Source organism: Nothoprocta perdicaria, unplaced genomic scaffold (assembly GCF_003342845.1).
Source record: "Nothoprocta perdicaria isolate Ctin4 unplaced genomic scaffold, notPer1 scaffold_24, whole genome shotgun sequence".
Classification (NCBI taxonomy): Eukaryota; Metazoa; Chordata; class Aves; order Tinamiformes; family Tinamidae; genus Nothoprocta; species Nothoprocta perdicaria.
The window spans coordinates 4,191,624-4,211,170 of record NW_020455466.1 but is presented as its reverse complement, the minus strand read 5'-3'; the positions used below and the strand labels follow the sequence as shown (position 1 = coordinate 4,211,170).

The following is a 19,547-nucleotide window of genomic DNA, read 5'->3' as shown; positions in this document are numbered from 1 at the left end:
GGAAAAATTATGCTGTGTTTACAGCCTGGTCACTTTCTCACAGGGATCAAATGTGATGTTTTCACTCAGAATAAAAATATTTGTTTGTTATTCCTGAACAGCTCCTTCCCCATTTTCTAAAAATCTATGTTATCGCTAGCAACTATAGGTTAAAAGTTCCTCCAAAGCTGTTTGTGGGAAGCCCAGGCCTCCTTAGCTTCTTTGACAAGGGTGTTGACGATTTAAGGTCTCCAGCCTGCCCTGAGAGATCACTTATATCGAACAGCAGATGAAAAGCCAGTGCAGATGTAATTTATCGTCGGCGTTTCCTTCTAAAGAATAATTGTGGAGACTTGGCTAGATCAATAATATGGATTTTTGTTGTTAGGTCTTGTAGTCTGCACCATAATGAGAGATAGGGGACAGTGGCTGTTTTCTAATAGAAAATAAAGGATTGGTTTCCGTGTCTTTCTACATTTGAATGCAAAATGGCGCACTTGAAACTAATTCAAGTTGTTAAGAAAGGGACCATTTTCCATTGCATTTCTGCCATCATATAAACATGGCAAGTTAGATCAGCCCCCTGTACAGCAGGTGAAATATTGCCTTTACATTTTCCTGAAAGTTAAAAAGTCACAAATTCTGAAGTTGGAATGATAAAATTGTTAAGCGTATCCAGAGGAATGCAAAATACATCTATGTATCAATACATACTCATAACCTCAAATGAAATATTACATCTAGATGCGAGGAATTCAACCCACATTAAGCTTCACAGCTAAGAAATACTGTGCAGTTGAACTTAAAAGTCTCAGGTAATGGAGTTTTGTGTGTGCATTTGTATGGGTGCGTGGATGTGTGCGTATCCCGTGATACATACACAAATATGTAATTAATTCATTAACATTTCTGAAAGCGAATCTTGGAGAAAATAAAATGCRTCATCCCCTTCCCTGAGCTTGAAAAGCAGAGATTGAATCTCCATCAGCCTAGTGCTCCTGGGCYAAAGCCTCGGGACCTGCACAAGAGCTCTCCCTGCAGGAGCGCTCCCGGATGWGGCCTAGGTGAACGCGGAGTGTTTAACCGGCAAATCCTTTCGTGGGAGGTACCGGTTTCCCTGTTCTAAAGCCAGTACTTGGTTTTGGGACGTTTGCATCCGCTCTTCCGCAAGGTAACTGTGAGCGGGCCAGCAAGGAGAGGCCGCGGGCGCCCTGCGTCCTGGTCAGCGCCGTGGGCGCCCAGCTCCGCCGCGCCGGGCTCCGCGCCGGGGCGGCCAACACGCCGTGTGAGCCGGGGTGAGCAACGCGCCGAGGGTGGGAACGGCTCCTGGCGAGRCGTGGAATTGCGCTTAGCCTAACCTGTGGGGTTTAGGCTGGCCTGGTAGGTGTTACAGCTAGCTAGGAAGATTTTGATTGATTAATTAATAATTAATTATAATTAAGCCATGTTTATGGTCCTTCCACTCCTGTTCTTTGATATTTTGATGAACTCAAGTGCTACATGCTGAAACGCCTGGTGCAAAAAATAAAGGAGAAAAGAGATTGTGCAGAAATCTCATGCAACACTTCCGTATTACATCTGCAGTGATATTATTGACCAAAAATTGGTGGTAATATTCAGATTTTGATACATCATATGCATTTTTCATATGAAACAGAAACTAGCTTGCCTCTGATAACCAATGTGAGAGTGTGTTAGTTACAGTGGGTTTTTATTCCGCTTTTTCTGTTTCGCTTTTTAATTTAGTTATAATCACAAATGGCCAGGACTGGTTCCTAATCAAAATGGAGATTCCAAAAATATTTTGCAGCACTTTAGGTGCTGTCTGCGACTAGTCCTCTCATATCATGGACCATAATTTAGAAAAAAAAAAAGAAAAAAAAAAAAAAAGCTAATATTTCAGTGTGCATTTTTCACAGATTTGGGTGTTTGAAGTAGCAGTGCATAGAGGTGGCCCTGGCCCGCTTATGAGGTGAATTAGCAGGTTCCAGCCGCCTCTCGGAGCCCGGCTCCCTGCTGGAGGTCCAGCGGGGTTTCCGGGACACCATTTTAGCACCGGTTGAGGCTCCTTTGGAGAGGCCGAGGAGCTGCCTTCCTYGTGGCCGGAGCGAGGGCTCCCGTGGGCAGCCAACCTGCTTCCATGTGGGAACGCCATCCTCATGGGATGCCATTCCTCCCGGGAATGCTGAGGTGGGGCGCGAGGCCTTTGGGAAGAGCCGCGCAGTAGCGTAGCGGATGCTGTGGGGAGCAGCGTCGCGGAGGCTCCTGGCGGCCGCTCCATGGGAGCTGTCAGCAACCCGGCACCCGACCCCTCAACCCAGTCAGCTCTTACAGCCGGAGTGTTTGCTGTAAGAGCCCCATTGCTGCAGAGCCCCCTCGGCGCGGGCCTGTGGGGTGCAGATAGCACCCGCTGCGTGGAAACGTGGCTGCGCGACGGCAGATTGCGCCTATAAACAACGGGGCCAAAGCCGAGCCCGTGTAGCAATACCCAAACCGGAGCACTTGCACACTTCTAAATGAGTAGCGAGCTTGCCAAGCTCTCCCAAACTGTTCCACCGGTTCGGAAGGAAAAATTATCATTTGAAGATGAACGGTAYGAGGTTCTGCTGCAATTGCGGCAGCAATCCCCAGACCTGCTTTCTTTATGCCATGAAAGTTTTACAAACATAAACAGTACCGAATTGCCACTGGTACTGAATAAAGTGGCTTTTATTGTTGCCTGGGCTCTCCAGCATATTCCAGGAAAAAAAAAATAATAGTTATTAATAAGTAGAAGGTAACTAAAGATGACCGTGATCTGGTCTGTTGAAAATTTCTCAGTAACCTTAATTTGTTAGTAAATTCAATATATTTTATTTAAGCAGAATCATATATACACTATATTAACTTTTTTTTCCAGGCAATCTTTACTCAGCACAGAAAGGCCAGATGTATGGGAATTGTAAAAAATCAGGATATGCATAAAAACTGTTCAAGTGCATAAAGCAGCCCCATCTGGAAGACATCTAACAGAAATGAAGTTGTACAAAACCATTCCATTGATAATAAAGCTAATTTTTATGGGTCTGACAAGTATGTAATTATGTTCAGTGGTGCTTTTCAGATTTTATCACAGTCAATAAACCGCAGTGGTAATTTCATTCCCATTTGACATATTTACATGGAAACATTTGATTGGAGGAATTAGTAACCCTGAAAGCCTTGATAGATATGTTTTAATGATCTGTGACCTCCGCAGTCCCTCATCTGTTTATTGTTGCAACAGGCGAGAAGTCGTTCCTGTGTGACCTCTGCGGCTTTGCCGGCGGGACCCGCCATGCCCTCACCAAGCACCGGAGGCAGCACACAGGTCAGTGAGGCTGCCTTTGCTCTGCTCTGCTCTGCTGGGTGTTCTCCCCAGCCAGGGAGCATCATCTGCACGCTGGGGAGTGAAGCGAGTCAAGCAGCACGTTGCGGCACAGATAATCTGCCCGCTCCTTGTTTGCTCTGCTCTGCCATTTTGCAAGAGCCGAACGCAGCCCGGGGCAGGTCTGCATCAAGTCTGCTAGCTGCGAGTTGGAGTAATTGCTTTGGGGGCACTATTTTGGGACTTTTTTTCTAAAGAAGTAGAATTATAAAGACTGGGTTTCTTCTTAAATGAATGCTAAGTGTGCTATTTTATTTTTCAAGGCCCAAGTAGATTACCTACTGTGAAGATTTTGCCAGAGCCTGCTAGAATGTCCCTGGGTGAAAATTAGAGACTACATATAGATTAATCCATTATTTTAGACTGAAACATAGTTGAAAACTAGTGTTGTTTCAGTTACCCTTTTGCAATTTTAAGATAGTTTGTAGCTAATAGATACAACCTTAAGAGTTACCACATGGTTAGCATGTAAAGCAGGATCTCTCTCKCGCAGAATTAGTAAAGCTTTCCCACCACCTGGTTATAAAAATTTAATATCAGATAAAATTAGATTGGTTCTCAGCTTGAGAAGACTAAAAAAAAAGTGTAAGTATTAAACATTTATTAATACATTTTACCTTAATTGTGTTTTTCAGTRGCTCCTAGTAAGTGTTTGATTATTTGAATGGATTTTGTTCAAACAGACACATGAGTGTTACTGCTTAAACCACTGTGGCTTTTGTTTTGCTGACTAGCATGAGGACAGTATAACATCATCAGGACTTAGTGTGAGTTAAGTGACTGTTGTCTAGTGTGCAGTGGAAAAAAATGGCAAGGAAATGGGAAGCTGTAATTGTCACATCATGAATTTTCCATGAGTTTTTATAGAGGAATATCTGTGGGAGGTTTTACTACATCCTTGAATAAGCTAATCCTGATTCAGGACCTTCACCATCGAAGTGGGTGATTTCCTGGAAAGCAGCTCTTCGCTTTCCTTGGGAGCCCAAAGCCATTTTTTTTTCCACCTTGGTTTCAGTTTATTAGGCCAACCATATTGGAGGASAGTCTGATCCTCACAGAAAGGTGGGGTTTCCACTGCTGAGCTGGCAATAACTGGAAATGGATTTGCTGTAAATAACAATGTGCAAGGCCAGATTCTGCTCATAATTCTCACTGGTGATTATGCTAACGCGACAGAATTTTTCTTCCGATGCACTTTGCCGAGAGCGGGCAGCCGCTGCCGTTCACTGAATGATGCTTGTGTTCCTAAAATGTCCAAGGATAGGCATTTAGTACATACTGTAGGTTCATTTAATGTGGCACACTCTCTGTGATGACAAGAGCAGGTGCAACCACCAGAATGATAGTTACATGCTTCAGTTGCAACCAATGGCTTGKTTTTTTTTTTGGAGCTTTGAAAAAAAATCACATGTTGGCTGAAATTCACCCAATCTGGACTCATAAAGAAAATGACTTTTGTTTTTGTTTTTAAAGTTTGAGAAGGAGTAAATCATTGATAGCAATGTGATGGGAACTCTCCTTTGTCCTGCCATGTTGAACTCTGGTATCATGTCAGGGACTAGGACTCGTASTCAGGGCAGCCAGAGTTAACCAAATAACGCTTAACCATTATTTTAGAATGGGAAAGTGGAAGAAATGGGTATTTTAACCTATGTGAGTGCAGGTGGGGGTTCTCAGAACTGCAGGCTATCGTGGGTTATATTTTTTGCGTGTGTCATTAGGCCACAGGTCATTAGGAAATAATTTTTGTTTCCTGGTTTATGTCTCAAGGTACCTGAAAATGCCTGCGAATACCATACGTTCCTGGTGAAAAGCTGTCTGGGTTTTGGATGGCATTTTGCCCTTCATTTTGCCACTGTGGTGGAGACTTTTGTGTTATGATCACAGGGATTCACAGGTTATAGATCACGAAGCTTGCATCTAGCAGGCATAACTTTATATTTTATGTCAGGACTGGAGGCTCGTTATTACTTTGCTATTAACTTTATACTATACAGGACAGTATCTCAGAGGCAGGGGGATCTATCTTTTTGGCATTTATCTGCCTCTGTGGCACAAACAATCAGAGATGATTCTTTAGCAGAAAAATTATCTGCTTCTTCTATTTGTTTCAAGGAGAATGACACAATCYACCTTTGCCTGCGTTTTTGCACCTGTGTATGTGCCCCTGTGCTCTCATCCAGTGCCCAACTTTAYGTCACTTCTTAGCAGCATGCACTCCTCTTGTGTCAATATATATATATTTTTGCTTTGTCCGTGGTTGACACAGTTTTCCATGAACAGAATGCCAAAGCAAATTACAATCAGGTTTGAAAGGGATAGGTACCAAAAATGCTCTAAGAGGTTTAAATCCGTGCTGTAATGCAGACCGTGTAGGGGGCTGATGCAGAACATTTTCCCGTCCAAGATGATGGGTGACTCTTATCACYTGTGAGAGACTCCTGATTGAAGGGCAAAGGAGCCGGTCCTTGCATGGGGTGGAGGAGCCTCGACTGCCATTTCTGGCATTGCAATTACTTTAAGAGTTACTGATGACTATTAAGCTTAACAATTCAACCTATCCATCAGAAGGTCTCAATAAAGACACTTCTTATTTTTCTTTCTTTTTTTTTTCGTATTGTTATTCAGCTTTCTTCCTTTATTGGTCTTCCGTCTGTCATTGTGGTATTTTCTCTTCCTATCCATTTTTTCCAGTAAACTTCCAGTTAGTGCTGTAGTCGTTGGCTTGCTGCAACAGTGCTGATCAGTCACATCCTGCGTTCTGTTGTGTGAAACTTCTTTTGTTATGTTAATAGTGAGTAGTCCTGTAAATTGCACAAACCTCATTCTCATATTACACACAGTAGCAGTTTACATTTGCTTCTCATATGTTGCTTGTGGTAGGATCTTGCTGAGCATCGTAAAAGTAAAAAATGAACATACATGACAGTAGCAGAGCATTAGAGGGTAAGTACACTTACTGTTCACAGCAGTTCTGGAGAGTCACGATGAACCTATAGAAACACTTAAGCAGATGTGTCTTTTTCAAATATTTTCATGAGTTTTGGAAGCTTACTGTACTTATTGTACAGCTTATATCATACTGACCGCTGTTTGTGTGATTGCTTCTGTTCACTCATTTCAATCTTGCACTTCTCAAGGCATTTATCACTCAATGTAATAAAGAAAATTTAATAATATATGTGTTTTTATCCAGTCCAGTGAGTGACTTTGTGTTTCTGTTTCTCATGTGAACTGCACTTTGACTTTAATGTGTAGTTACATTATTTGGCATTGAATTTAATGTATAATGTAGCCTCTTCCTTTMAACTTCCATACCACAGCTTGAAAAAATAATAATACCTCGTAATACCACAGAAATGTGCTTTTTTATTATTATTATTTCTATTTAGACAAATATTTGCAGCAGAGTGTGGAGCTTAATTCTAACAAACCTTTGACTGTAAACGCTGCTGAAACCTTGGCTATCTTAAAATTTTCTCCCTGCTTAAGAGGAATTGTCTTGCAGAAGAATTTCATTCCTGTATCTGAATATACAAACTATTTTATTGTGAAATAGCAACTACATGGCATCTACAAGAAATCTAGAGTTTACTTATTTTTGTATGTCTTAAATGCAAAAAAAGAGGAGCAGACTAAAAGGAAATAGAATTTGCTTCAAAATATTTCAAGCTCCTTTAAGAAGTCTGTAAGCTGCCCCCAGGGAGCAGCCTTAACAAACGCTAGAAAATCAGAAGAGTCCTGTAACATATAAGCAGAAAGACAAGTTTTGTGGTCTGCTCATTCCTAAGGTCAAAAATGCATGGTAGGATTCTTTTGGTCCTGCTCAATGCATCCCATGAAAGACRAATAGGAGCAAAAGCAGCACCTCTCCCTATGGAGACACCTGGGGTAAGAGTTCTTCCATCTTGCTAAGATTCTGTTTGATTCCTGAAGACTTTCCAATGGAAGACACCATTTAATTTTTTCTTCCATCATTTGTATCAGAGTCCTCAGTAGCACATTCATACATACACGATAAGTAAGCTATAAGTAAAAATTGCCTGGACAGTCATGATTGTAAATAAAACCATCACTTTGTCACCCACAAATCAGCATTTGTCACCCAGATTTATAATTGTTGTTTGTATTATTTTATTTTTCCTTTAAAAATTACATGTTGAATACATAAACTGTACACAGAAATTTATGATCACAGTAAAGCATGCTCTGTGTCCCGAAAAGCTTATCCTCAAAGACAGAGAAATTGAAAGAGGTAATACCAAGGAGAAGAAGGAAGGAGAAAGGAAAAAAGAAAGCAGTAATTTGTGAAGAAAAGCTAAGACAGATGCTAAAGAAGCCAGCGGAGAATTTGGAGGAGGCATTTCCAGACAGGCTGAAGAAAAAGAAAGCTTTAGTCATGATGTTTTAAGAAGAAAAGAGTGGGCAGGGTGGAGGAAGCTCACTGGTAAGCTGCAGGCTTAATAACAGCCTTTATACAGTCCAGCGCTCCCCATGATCTGACCCTTTTTCAGCTGCTTTGCTCAACTCCAGATTGTTGGGACGGAAATTTTCCATGTCAGGTGCCCCGGACAGCTGATGCCTTTCAGATGTTGTTTGCGCTGTTGTTAAGAAAGCAGAATCACTTCCTCTTTCGTGAGCTTCTGGTTAGGAAACGTGCTTGTTGGGAAGCTCTTATGTGGAAAACAAGCAACAAAATGATATAAACAAAATGATAGGGGGTTGCTTTTCGAACATGTAGAACATTTCTTTTAAATAACAATGTCATGTTTGTTGACCGTTTTGGGCCATGTATCTTACGTTTTTATGGGGTTCGCTTTCACTAAATTAGATGAGGGACAGAGAAGTTTTCTATGATAGCAAAACAGTATTTTCAGTATTTTTATCTTCGTCTATAAATCTTTAAATAGGTGGACCTTTTCTTTAGCCCTAGTAAATGTAGTGGGGCTTTTTATAAACATACTGCCGTTATTGCTTTATTTCATGTTATTTCAATTTCCTGTTGATCAGACTCTTGATTCTGCCGAAAAGGCTCAGGGCAGGCAGCAGAAAAGGGTGTCGAAGCTCCTTGGCTGGGATGTCTCGGGGCAGGCCGGGGGGAGGCAGATTAGGCTGGCACAGAAGATTCTGTCCTCGAGCTAAGAAAGACAAAAATTAAAGAGAATGTGAAAGTACCACTGCTGCACCTAGAATAATCTTCTCCCCACCAATGACATCCAACCCAATTAAATACCAAGCTGTGTTCTTTCAATTTTATTTCCTCCCTCATGTGCAGTTTTCCAGGAGGACAGGAGGCGTTTGGCCTCGGCGCCGGCGCGGCCGCCCTTGCTGCCGGGTGCCGCGTGCGGGGCTGCTGCCGCCCGGCGGGAGYGGGAAGCTGCCAAGGGCGCCTCGGCTGAGGCTTCCGCCTGCAGCGGGCAGGGATATCAGGTTGTCCCGGGTCACAAGGGGGTTCCMGGACCCTCCTGGCCTCCACAGACACTCGCTGATGTGTCAGCCTCCCTGGCCCGCCCTGGTGCAGCAGCAGAGCCTGCCTGGTAAAGCCTSCGCCGAACAGCAGCCTGAGAATCAACCTGAGGGGCAGATTTGCTTCTTCGCGAGGGGGATGCTTAGGAAGTCCTAGTGCATTTTCAATGAGAGCAGTTAAAATAAGTYAGTATGTTATCTAAAATACTTGCAGCCTTGCTACTTAGGCTTGAAAGTGTTGCTGTCTTCTTTAATACTACAGGATAAAATAAATCGGGCAGAGAAAATTTGTGGTTCAAGAGCAGGTTGTGTTGCCATGGAGCCTATGGCCTCCCAGAGAGTTTAGCTGAGGAGGAAGCCGGGACCCCTCAGGCTGCTGGGAGAATCAGTTTCTTCGGAGCAGAGCGCCAGTGTCTGACAAGAAAAGCCCATTTGGGGAAGGAAAGACATCCTTCCTCGCAGTCTCAATTTGTCCAGCATAGAGCCTTCTGCATTGAGGCCTGCCCCTTCACCTTTCTTTGTCCTGAGAAACAATAAATGAAAAACAGTAGCTGAAATTCTCTCCAGCAGCTGCTAAAAGCAATTATTCCAACTCTTTATGGAGCTTTCAGCAGCTACTCTATTGCTCTTCCATCCAGACTTTTCAGATCTAAGGACCCGTTTTCATAGTTTTCTCTTGGAAGGGAAGAAGAAATCAATCTCAACAATTGAAAAATGCAGATTTCTATGTCTTCTCAGAAATCTGGCAATGTGTTTTTGAAGTCTCGAATGTCTCATGTTTTGAGGAAGTTTGAAAAATCAGTCTTGGAGGCCTGATCCCTTGGGAATGGTCCTTTGCTAGTATTGTCTTCCAGTGATGTGTCTTTTGCTGGCAGTCTGAAAATCCACTGGTTATACCTGCTGAGGGACTTGGACCTTAGTTTGAGAATGGCTATCTGCACACTGTACAAAGTAGGCATCTGTCCCTAACAGTTTTATTCAGGTTTAAGTTAGGGAGGTTGATTTCTTGTGTAGTGCCTAGACTACAAGTACTTCTGAAGGCCCCCAAAATGCTTCTRAGGCTCCAGAAGTTAGGAGCTGCCTTCAGTCTTTTGGCTACAAAGATAAACCTCTGGTGTTGGTAATTACAGTGCACTCCCATATTTATCAGAGACTGAATTTTAGTCCTCTGGCAATGCTGTTGTCTTAGGTTAGTTGATTTCTTGTTTTTTCATGAACCTTTCGAGTCTTTGCCCAGAAACTGAGCCACTGTTCGGAAGGACAGCAAGCAAGAGAAGGAGGATGGAGGAGTTCTGTTTTTTTCTCTCAGTCTGTTTATGCTTATTCTATTACAACTCCAAGGTCTAAAATACAGGGGCAGAGACAAAAACAAACAAACAAAAAAACCCAGCACAGTGCCAAAGACGTTCAGCCTTCTCCCAGAGATGTTCATTTCAGAGCAGGTGCTGAACACAGGTCCCAGCTTGATTTCTTACCTTCTGTCTTGAAGAACGTTTCTCTGTACATGGGCACAGCTGCAATAGAAGCCAGAGGGTATTCCAGATGCGAGGAATGCCTGTCTCCTGCTGGTGAAGACAATCTCATGGCATGTGGTCCCAACACCCTGCTTACCCTGATTCATTGCAGATCCTGCTCCTCACTTTTTGCTGCAATAACACCAGGAGGGACACACTGGCTGCTGAAGTGAGCATAGTGAGCACAATGCTTTGTAATTAATACCTTGTATTTGGAAATGTATTCTGTATTTGCTTTTGAGATATATATGGACAAAAATCTAGCTCAAGGGGTTTGCCAGAAATGCAGGCTTATCTTCCTTTTCTGTTGATGAGAACTGATAATGCATATCTTCTCTTGTCCTCTTCTAGGAGAGAAACCGTTCAAATGTGATGAGTGTAACTTCGCTTCCACAACACAGTCGCATCTGACACGACATAAGCGTGTCCATACTGGAGAAAAGCCTTACAGATGTCCCTGGTGTGACTACAGGTAATGAGTCATTAGCTAAAGCATGATGAAAGAAGGGTTAAGGTGATCAGACGAGGTTCATTTGAAGTCACCAATAAAAATATATTGCCATTAAAACACCATCAGCGCAGCAGTAATTGCATATTAAATTAGGAGCTAAATTTAAAATCTTAGTCTTCAGTATTTAGGTATTACTTTATAAAGAAAAACAAATGACGGGAAACCTTTTAATGGCAACACTGCCATGCTAATGTTGAGTGTTTGTTTCCCAGCTGCTCTGGTGTCTGYTAGAATTCTCCATGGTGAGACTGCTTATCTGCTTTGCCTTTTCAAATCAGCTGCACTTTCGAAATTTTTCTCGGTTGAGTTGCAGCCATTCCACCAAGAAAGGAAAAGTCCCTGAAAAGGCTCAGCAGCCTAAATATTCATCAGACACGTATTAGAACTGGAAGCAACCGGAGCTGGTTAAAGTGCTGCTGAGTCTCGTGTTTCTGCTCGAGTTTTCTGCTTGCCAGCCAAGTTGGGCAAGATGGCAGTGGCGAGAMTGGGTGAGAGAGGATGTAGGGTGGGCCTGTGGCAGTGCCTCCTAAGTCACACCATTAAAACCCATCCTATTATAACAGCGCATTTAAGGCCTCAAAAATCACTCTTATGAACTATTTAGACTTCTTGTGCTGTTCATCTCRTGTGTTCATTACATTTCTTATAAAATAGCTATTAGAATAGATCTTGTGTCGCCACTTACAGTGCTTCTTAACTCTTCTTAAACATGTTTTTTCTACAACCTTGAATGCTTTTATCAGCTAGTCTATATGTATTATAAAGAAGTCATTCATAAGCAACTTACAAGGTCTAAGGTTCAGAAAGTTCTTTAAAAAATGGGATAGATGACTGTGGAAATAGGTGCATGTGCTGTGATTCATATGCACAAGCAGGGCAAGTCAGACATCTGATAGCACCACTGTAATGTTTTTGTTTTTCAGTGCTAAACATACATCTATAATGTTATTTTAGTATATGTTTAAATGTAGTTTCCTAACACTAGATTATATAACAATGGCTAGCCACTGTCACACTATCTAATTTTGCACTGTTTATGATCTACTTTAAAGAAAGCTTCTATACAGAAAACTTTTGCASTGATCTGTACAGTTTCTCTACAAAACTTGGAGTTTTATTAGTCTGTGTCTATAAAGTGAATGTTTGGTGAAGTCTGCTATACTGAGCATCCATTAAACTGCTGTGCAGATCTGCAAAGGACTGAACTTGATAACTGAGGTATCTTTCTTTTTTTTGTTCCCACCTTAAAGAACTTCCTCTGGCCTCCCGATTTATTTATTTTTTCCCTCCCTTAAAATAGGATTGTTTCTTTTGGCTTCAGTACACTTTGGATGAAGTCATCTGAGATGACTGTGTGCTTTTGGATTCCCCAGAGTGGCCACATTAAAGGATTCGCGTTGCTGGAAGCAGCAGCCTGTAGGGAACATGGTTGGGGTGACAGGCTGCGCAGCAGGGAGCGTCCCAGCCCCGGGCGATGCTGCCTCCCTGGCACTGCCGGCTCCAAGAGGCTCCCTCCTGGGGTCGCCCCCTTCCATGGACCATCCCAGTGGGGAGGAGCAATCCTGTTGCAGCACAGGACAGTAGGGCCTGGCTTAGGGCGCCTTGCTGGGAGGCGCTGGTGCCTGGCAGTGCTCTTGCTGGGGCCGGGTTTGCACGTTGGGCTTGGCTGCCGAGCCCGCGAGGGGCGCGGGCGCAGATCCTGCCCTGGCCTTGCTCAGTGCCGCTGTGTGCGRCAGCAGGAGGTGACCTGCTCCAGAGGGTGCTCAGGGAGCAACAGAGGGACAGGTTTCTGTACGGGGTGGGAATGCCAGGAAATGACAGGATTTTGCTGGTGTTATGTTGTATTTGAGGTTACTGGGGAAGAAACAAATGTCTCTTACATGTTTTATCAGGACTATGAGGAAGTCTTTGAGCCTCCATAGCGCTGGGAACCCCTTGCACAGTGTCTGCAGGGTGTCACTTTCCCTCCACCGCAGGCCCGTTCCGCCTGCTCCCGCGACCTGGTCTGGGCAGAGCCTCCGCTCACGCCGCTCCGGCTCCTCAGCGACGCCCTCGGGAGCAAAGCGCTGCCCAGGCAGCGGGACTGGGGGCAAAGGGCCGGCCCTTGGGAGCACAGGGACTGGGGACAAAGGGCCGGCCCTTGGGAGCACAGGCACTGGGGGCAAAGGGCCGGCCCTTGGGAGCACAGGGACTGGGGGCAAAGGGCCGGCCCTTGGGAGCACAGGGACTGGGGACAAAGGGCCAGCCCTTGGGAGCACAGGGACTGGGGACAAAGGGCCAGCCCTTGGGAGCACAGGCACTGGGGGCAAAGGGCCAGCCCTTGGGAGCACAGGCACTGGGGGCAAAGGGCCCGCCCTTGGGAGCACAGGGACAGGGCAAAGGGCCGGCCCTTGGGAGCACAGGCACTGGGCGCTGCAGGCCCCTGTGGCCACCAGGGCAGCCGGGGCGGCCCTGCCTGTCGGGGCCCAGCCGGCCCTGCRGGGCTGCCGCCTCCCACACGCCTGCAGTATTAGCCAGGCTTGTGACAGATACATTTTCAGCACTCCATCCACCTCTGGCACTTTTTCCTCTTTATTTTGCACAATATTTGTAAGGGAATCACGTGTTGTCTGCTTATTAGCTCACCTGTTACTATCTGTTTTCATGAAGAACGGGCAATAGCAACTCAGCAAGTAATGTTCTTCAAACCACTTCTGCAGACTCTTTGCTCTTGTGTCAGCCATGCAAAACATGACTTAACCATATCCAAACCTGCAGATCTGGTAATAAAGGGAGCCCCCATGCCTAGTGGTGATGCTCCCCCTTTGGTGAGTCCAGCACAGCCATCGCACTGTGAGTTCATCAGGACTGTTGCAGATGTTGCTTTGCAGCTACAGGCTCTTTCATGACTTTTGTACCTTCGTGAGATGAATATTCCCCATCTTGTGCATGGATATGGAGATGAATATTCCTCATCTTGTGCATGGATATGGAGTAACATGTTGTTAGAGCTATCACAACATCTCCTTTCACTGATAGGTGAAACGATCTCTGCTCGCTAAAAAGTCGTACGGGACTTTTGAATAAAAAGACTGTCTAAATAATAGATATTTGTAATTATTCCTGTTCAGCTGATAAAGGAATGTTCAAAGGGTTCTTCGAGCTGACCAGTGTCCAKATTTTTTTTTGTGAACAATCTTCCGCCAAAAACTCTTGCCAGACAGGGGAATGAAAGGCTAACTAACSTTGGCAAGAAGTATAGAAACAAAGGCTATTAAAAGAAGGAAATCTGAATTTAGGAACGCTACTAAAACGTGGATCATTTGTGACTGTACATGCCCCTATAACTCAGTGTCTTCTTCCTAGCAGCAGAAATGAGTGGAATAGACTATGGGATCCAGATTGATTTTGGCTGCATAGAACAGAAAAGGAAATTTATTCTTTGTAACCCTCAGTCAGTGAGGGAAGTTCCTTTCTTAACTTGGAAAGACCATGAACTGATACGGCTTTCCCAAGTGAATAATAAACTAATCTAGGGTTTTTATCTCACAAATTATGCAATCTCAATACTATGTGTATTTCCAAAAGAAAGCGAGGCCAATTTTATTTTACAGCATTGCTTTTAGAATCAGTGTTTATGGTTAGAGTTAAATTGTTTTGCAAAATTTATCTTCCATCTCTGCTTTTTTGTACTATGGTCAGTTGATATCTATATTTTCTAAATCTGTAGCTTATCAATAACAAAGAAATGAACATTTTTCTATCTGTAGATAGAAAATCTGTAGTTTTCTATCTGTAACGGCAGTGTCCAGCTCCTAGTAGTGATCATAATTTGCAATTATATTTTCAGTCTGTTTTTTAAATATTAGTTCATTTTGAAGGAAATCTSTCATTGATCTATCTCATTTAAAAAATGCTTATTGAAAGCTTAAAATGCTATTCTAGTTTTGTCCTTTGCAGTTAGTATCTCAAATCACAGAGTGTCTCTCCATCCTTGAGTCAGTTTGCTTCGTTGTACAGAAATACTCATTCACTCCTAATAACTGTTCACCACGATTTTATGCTACCGAATTGGTCTCACAGGGCCCTAGAGCACCAATCCATATGCAATTCTTAGCTTGCATTTCTATGTTGTTTTAAAAAGGTGTGTGCTGTGGCTAAACTTTTTAGGTTATATATCTTAGAGTCATAGTGACAAAAATACTATTGGCATTTTGTAATGAGCACAGTAAGAAACCAGGAGTCCCATAACCTCCTGAAACAGGATAATATCTGTGAACTTAACTGATTTCTGAAACTGGGCTGTGTGCTCAGGGACCAGATACCTCAAACCTGGCTGCCAGTTGAAGGGCAGCAGTTTAGGACCTAAATGCAACCTGATTTCAGAAGTGCTAAACTCCCACGAATCCTCTAAAGTCAATGAAAGATGCAGATATGGAGCATTTCAAAAACTGAAATACATTTTGTAGGTGTGTGTGTCTAAAATTAAGAATTCCTGACTAATAAGGCATCTAATTTTAGTCATAYGCTAGGCTTTAAAGCCAGTGCTGTCAGTACTGGCTTTCCAGGTGTCAATCTTTGCTTCTTAGGGAATGATGATTTATGTGCATGATGCACCTGTGGGGTGTTGTTTTCATTCCCAGTGGATTTGGAGCACATTGGGAAGGGTAAATGGGCCAGCCCTGCTTGCCAAGCATACTCAGATATAGGGGAGCTCAGGCTGGGGCGGAACAGCAGCTTAGTTCCTGGGACAGACACATCTTTGCTGCAACTTAGTGCATGGGACTGCGGGACAGGTACTACAAGGACAGGACATACACCATCCTGTTCTGTAATCAAATAAAATTACTCTTGGTCTTCTGAGCCTCTGCTACATAGTTTAATTTTACACCTGTACCTAGAGCAGAGGGAAGAGTGGAAAGCAACATCCACACGTTTGGTGATGTTTCATGGCAGCAGATAAGAGAGTTTAGAACCTTTATAAAATAAAGAGCTGTGCCAGCAAAACAGCATTAATTCCATAAATGCACCTTTCTATAAAGTATATGACTTGTGAAGGATGTCTTGCAAGACTGAGAATGAATAGTATGCATTTTTAATATAATTATGTAAACGAAAATAAATATTTTACATTTATTATGCATAATAAAATAATTAGACAACATTCTGCAAGGGATTATGGCATCTGCAGTTCCAGCTGCAGGAGGATTCATTGCGTGGCTTCAGCAGCAGCAGCAGCTTGGCTTCGGGGGAGGGACTCCGCAGGGGCTACTTTTCTTTCCTTGGACAGCATCCCTCGGGAATTCCTATTTCCCTCTGACTTACAGTGTATGTTCATAGGTTGTAAAGGCCGGTTTATAACACACCCCAGGACTTGTACCGAAGGCCTAAGAATGTGCAAAGCAAGTGTCTTCTCTCCATGTTTATTTTGGTGAGTTTAATAACCTTTAGTTGTCTTGTTATGATTGCGTCAACTGAGCACTAGTCCCTGCTTATATTAAGAACAGCGAGGGACTATTTTAAATACTGAGGTAACGGTATGTACTTATTCATAATAAAACCGAAAGGCTGTTAAGGCAACTTCTACATAAAATGATGAAACAGTATATTTATCATTAAAATGCTAACATTTATATGTTGGTGTTTTGGGTTTTTTTTTGTAACCAGTGAAATTTAATATGTATGTATGGGAATAACCAGGCTATGCAAGTCTATGGAACACTAGGCTCCTGATGACTGMAAGTGGCAACCGCCAGTACGTTACACAGAAACACTTCTGTACCGCAAGGGTGGAACTGGGCAAAAAAAGAGTGCAAAATCCAGGGAATTGCTAAGGAGAATAATGTGTGCGTGTGCAGTAGAGCAGCCTGGCCCTTCACAAAGCACTTAAGCCTCCACTGCGGGCAGCAGCAGGAGTTGAAGATCCCCAGCCCCTTGCACCAGGGTTCTTATAAACAAATGGGGGTGGAAGTTGAGAGACAAATTCTGCTAATGCACGGGCAGAGTTCCCAGATGTGGATACCTCAGAATATTATTCCACCCCTGGTTTTTAATAAACATTCATATAAAATATTTGGAAACATTTATATTAGTCTGGAAGAAAGTATATGGTAGCATTCAAGGTAGCATTCAAGTCCATGAAAGAAAAACTTTCTGGCATAAGATTTATATATATCCTAAAAATCTACTTTAATTATTCTAACRAATGCGTAGCATACAGGGTTACAATTAGTATTATTTCTTCTTTGATATTTCTATTGTCTAAGAAAACTTTTTATATTTAAAATATGAGATGTGACAGTACATAGTATAGATCAGCTGTTGCACTGACCCGGAGAGTTGCCTTCAGGTCTGGTTTCTTCCTGGTAGGAAGCAGAGTGCGTGGCAATAGTCATGATGGTCCTTGCCCTCTGCACTAACTGCAGCTGGTGCTTATCAGAAACGTTGAAAATGCTTGCTTATACACATGTGCATATACATATATAGGTGTATACAGCTGACTGTTTTGCTCCTGAATCACTCTAGCAGAGGTTTTTGCACTGTGTGCACAGCTACAGTCGCTCTGTAAAGTCTGTTGCTTTCAGCATTTTCAGTGAGTATCGTAGTGATAACACTCTACYTGCTACAAGTAGAAAGTATAAGTAGAAATGCAGATTTTTATTTCCTTTAATGAGTGGTGCTTCCTGCTCGCTATATACCTGCTGGAGAGCAGTCCCGCAGAGAGGGACCTGGGTGTCATGGTGGACGACAAGTTGACCATGAGGCAGCAGTGTGCCCTGGTGGCCAAGAAGGCCAACGGGATCCTGGGGTGCATTAAGAARAGCGTCTCCAGCAGGTCGAGGGAAGTGATCATCCCCCTCTACTCAGCCCTGGTGAGGCCACATCTGGAGTACTGCGTCCAGTTCTGGGCTCCCCAGTACAAGAGGGATGTGGAGCTGCTGGAGAGAGTCCAGCGCAGGGCTACCAGGATGATCAGAGGCCTGGAACATCTGCCATATGAGCAAAGGCTGAGAGAGCTGGGCCTGTTCAGCCTGGAGAAGAGAAAGCTGAGGGGGGACCTGATCAATGTGTATAAATACCTCAAGGGAGGCAGTGAGGAGGAGGGGGGTGGCCTCTTTTCAGTGGTGGGCAGTGACAGGACTAGAGGAAATGGCTTCAAACTGAAGCATCGGAAGTTCCACAGGAACTTAAGGAAGCATTTCTTCACTGTGCGGGTGACAAAGCACTGGAACAGGCTGCCCAGAGAGGTTGTGGAGTCTCCTTCTTTGGAGATCTTTAAAACCCGCTTGGATGCAGCCCTGTGCCCCGTGCTCTAGGTGACCCTGCGTGTGCAGGGGGTTGGATTCGATGACCTCTGAGGTCCCTTCCAACCTTCAGCATTCTATGATTCTCTGATTCTCTGATTCTATGATTCTATGATTCTATGATATGGAAGCCCATCAGTAATTCCATAAGCACGAGCAGCATGGAGAGGAGGCCCCGCGAGCACGTGCTGCGGCCTGCACGGCCTGCACGGCCTGCACGCTGCTGCCGGCCTCGCCCCCCCTCAGGGTTTGCGCCTCCCGCCCGGGCCTGGTCACTGCCACACAGGCTGTCGAGACCGAGGGACTTTCTTTTAGGAGGTACCGTTGAAAACCACAGCTTGGCTGCTGCAACTGGTCAGTGTTGCTCTGGTGTTATTATCTTGTATTAATATCTGGTTGTTCTTTTCAAAGAAAGTCACTAAAGGAAATATGATATGTGCACATGCTGAGTGGTGATCTGTTAGAATTTTAGTTTCCAATTTCCTTTCTGTCTGTTAAAAAACTAAAAAGTGGCGTTAGTAGCATTCAAGGAATGTGTGTGCTATTACACATTCTYTTTYTGTTTGTTTGTTCTTTTGTCTTTAACTTGCATGCCACATAATGCTGTACTGAATTTGGCCTTCAGTGTTTTTCTTCACATGCACTTTTTACACAGAAAAATGATAATAAAAAAAAAAAAAGATTGAAATTATTGCATGTGTCCTGCATTCTCAGACATTTTGGGGGAAGGCCTTCTACTTTGCATTCTCAGTGAAAAAAAAGAAAAAAGGGATCCCTAGGGYTCTCCTCACCTTTGCCTCGCAGACTGTTTTGTGGCTTAGAGTGCTGGGAGGCCAGTGCCTGGGAGGCCAGTCTTGCTCATTTCCCTTCTCCCACCCACACGRGTGCATGGAGACTCTCCTCACTGCTCCAGTAAAGGAGCTGCAAGAGAAGGGAATGGGGACTGGAATAGCTGGTGCTGCTCATAGCCTAAGAGCAAAGGGCTTCCTCTTTGATGTGAGGGCGATGCTCCTGACCCTCAGAAGCTGCCAAATGCGCCCTGGTGCCTCCAGGGCAGGTAGCAGAGCTACCAGTCCAGGTCTAGAAGCTTTTCCTTCCACTTGTGCAAAAAAGTGTAGCACACTGCGATTCATGGAATATAGCTCCGTGCACGTATAGATATATATTCTGTGGTGATACCATTTTGCAAAAACACAACTAGAATCTCTGCAGTTTATAAAAGCGTGTGTCGTCATCCTATAAATACATCAAGGGGTTCTAGTGACAGCCTAAACCACTAGAGCATCATGYTAGTAGCTTATTGTGATTGTGATATTACTAGTCCCCCTTAAAATATGGTCTGTATAGCTTGATACTTATCACTTCAGGACATTCTCTTTCAATCCCTG

At 43.7% G+C, this 19,547-nt stretch overlaps 1 protein-coding gene across 1 annotated transcript in view; it reads left to right on the top strand.

Annotated features, from left to right (window-relative positions):
• ZNF407 (zinc finger protein 407) overlaps positions 1 to 19,547 on the top strand; it is a 300,301-nt gene that overhangs the window by 173,259 nt on the left and 107,495 nt on the right. Inside the window, exons 6-7 of the mRNA XM_026039740.1 lie at positions 3,245 to 3,328; positions 10,717 to 10,837. Of these exons, the coding sequence (XP_025895525.1) occupies positions 3,245 to 3,328; positions 10,717 to 10,837 (205 nt within the window). The remainder of the gene's footprint in view (positions 1 to 3,244; positions 3,329 to 10,716; positions 10,838 to 19,547) is intronic.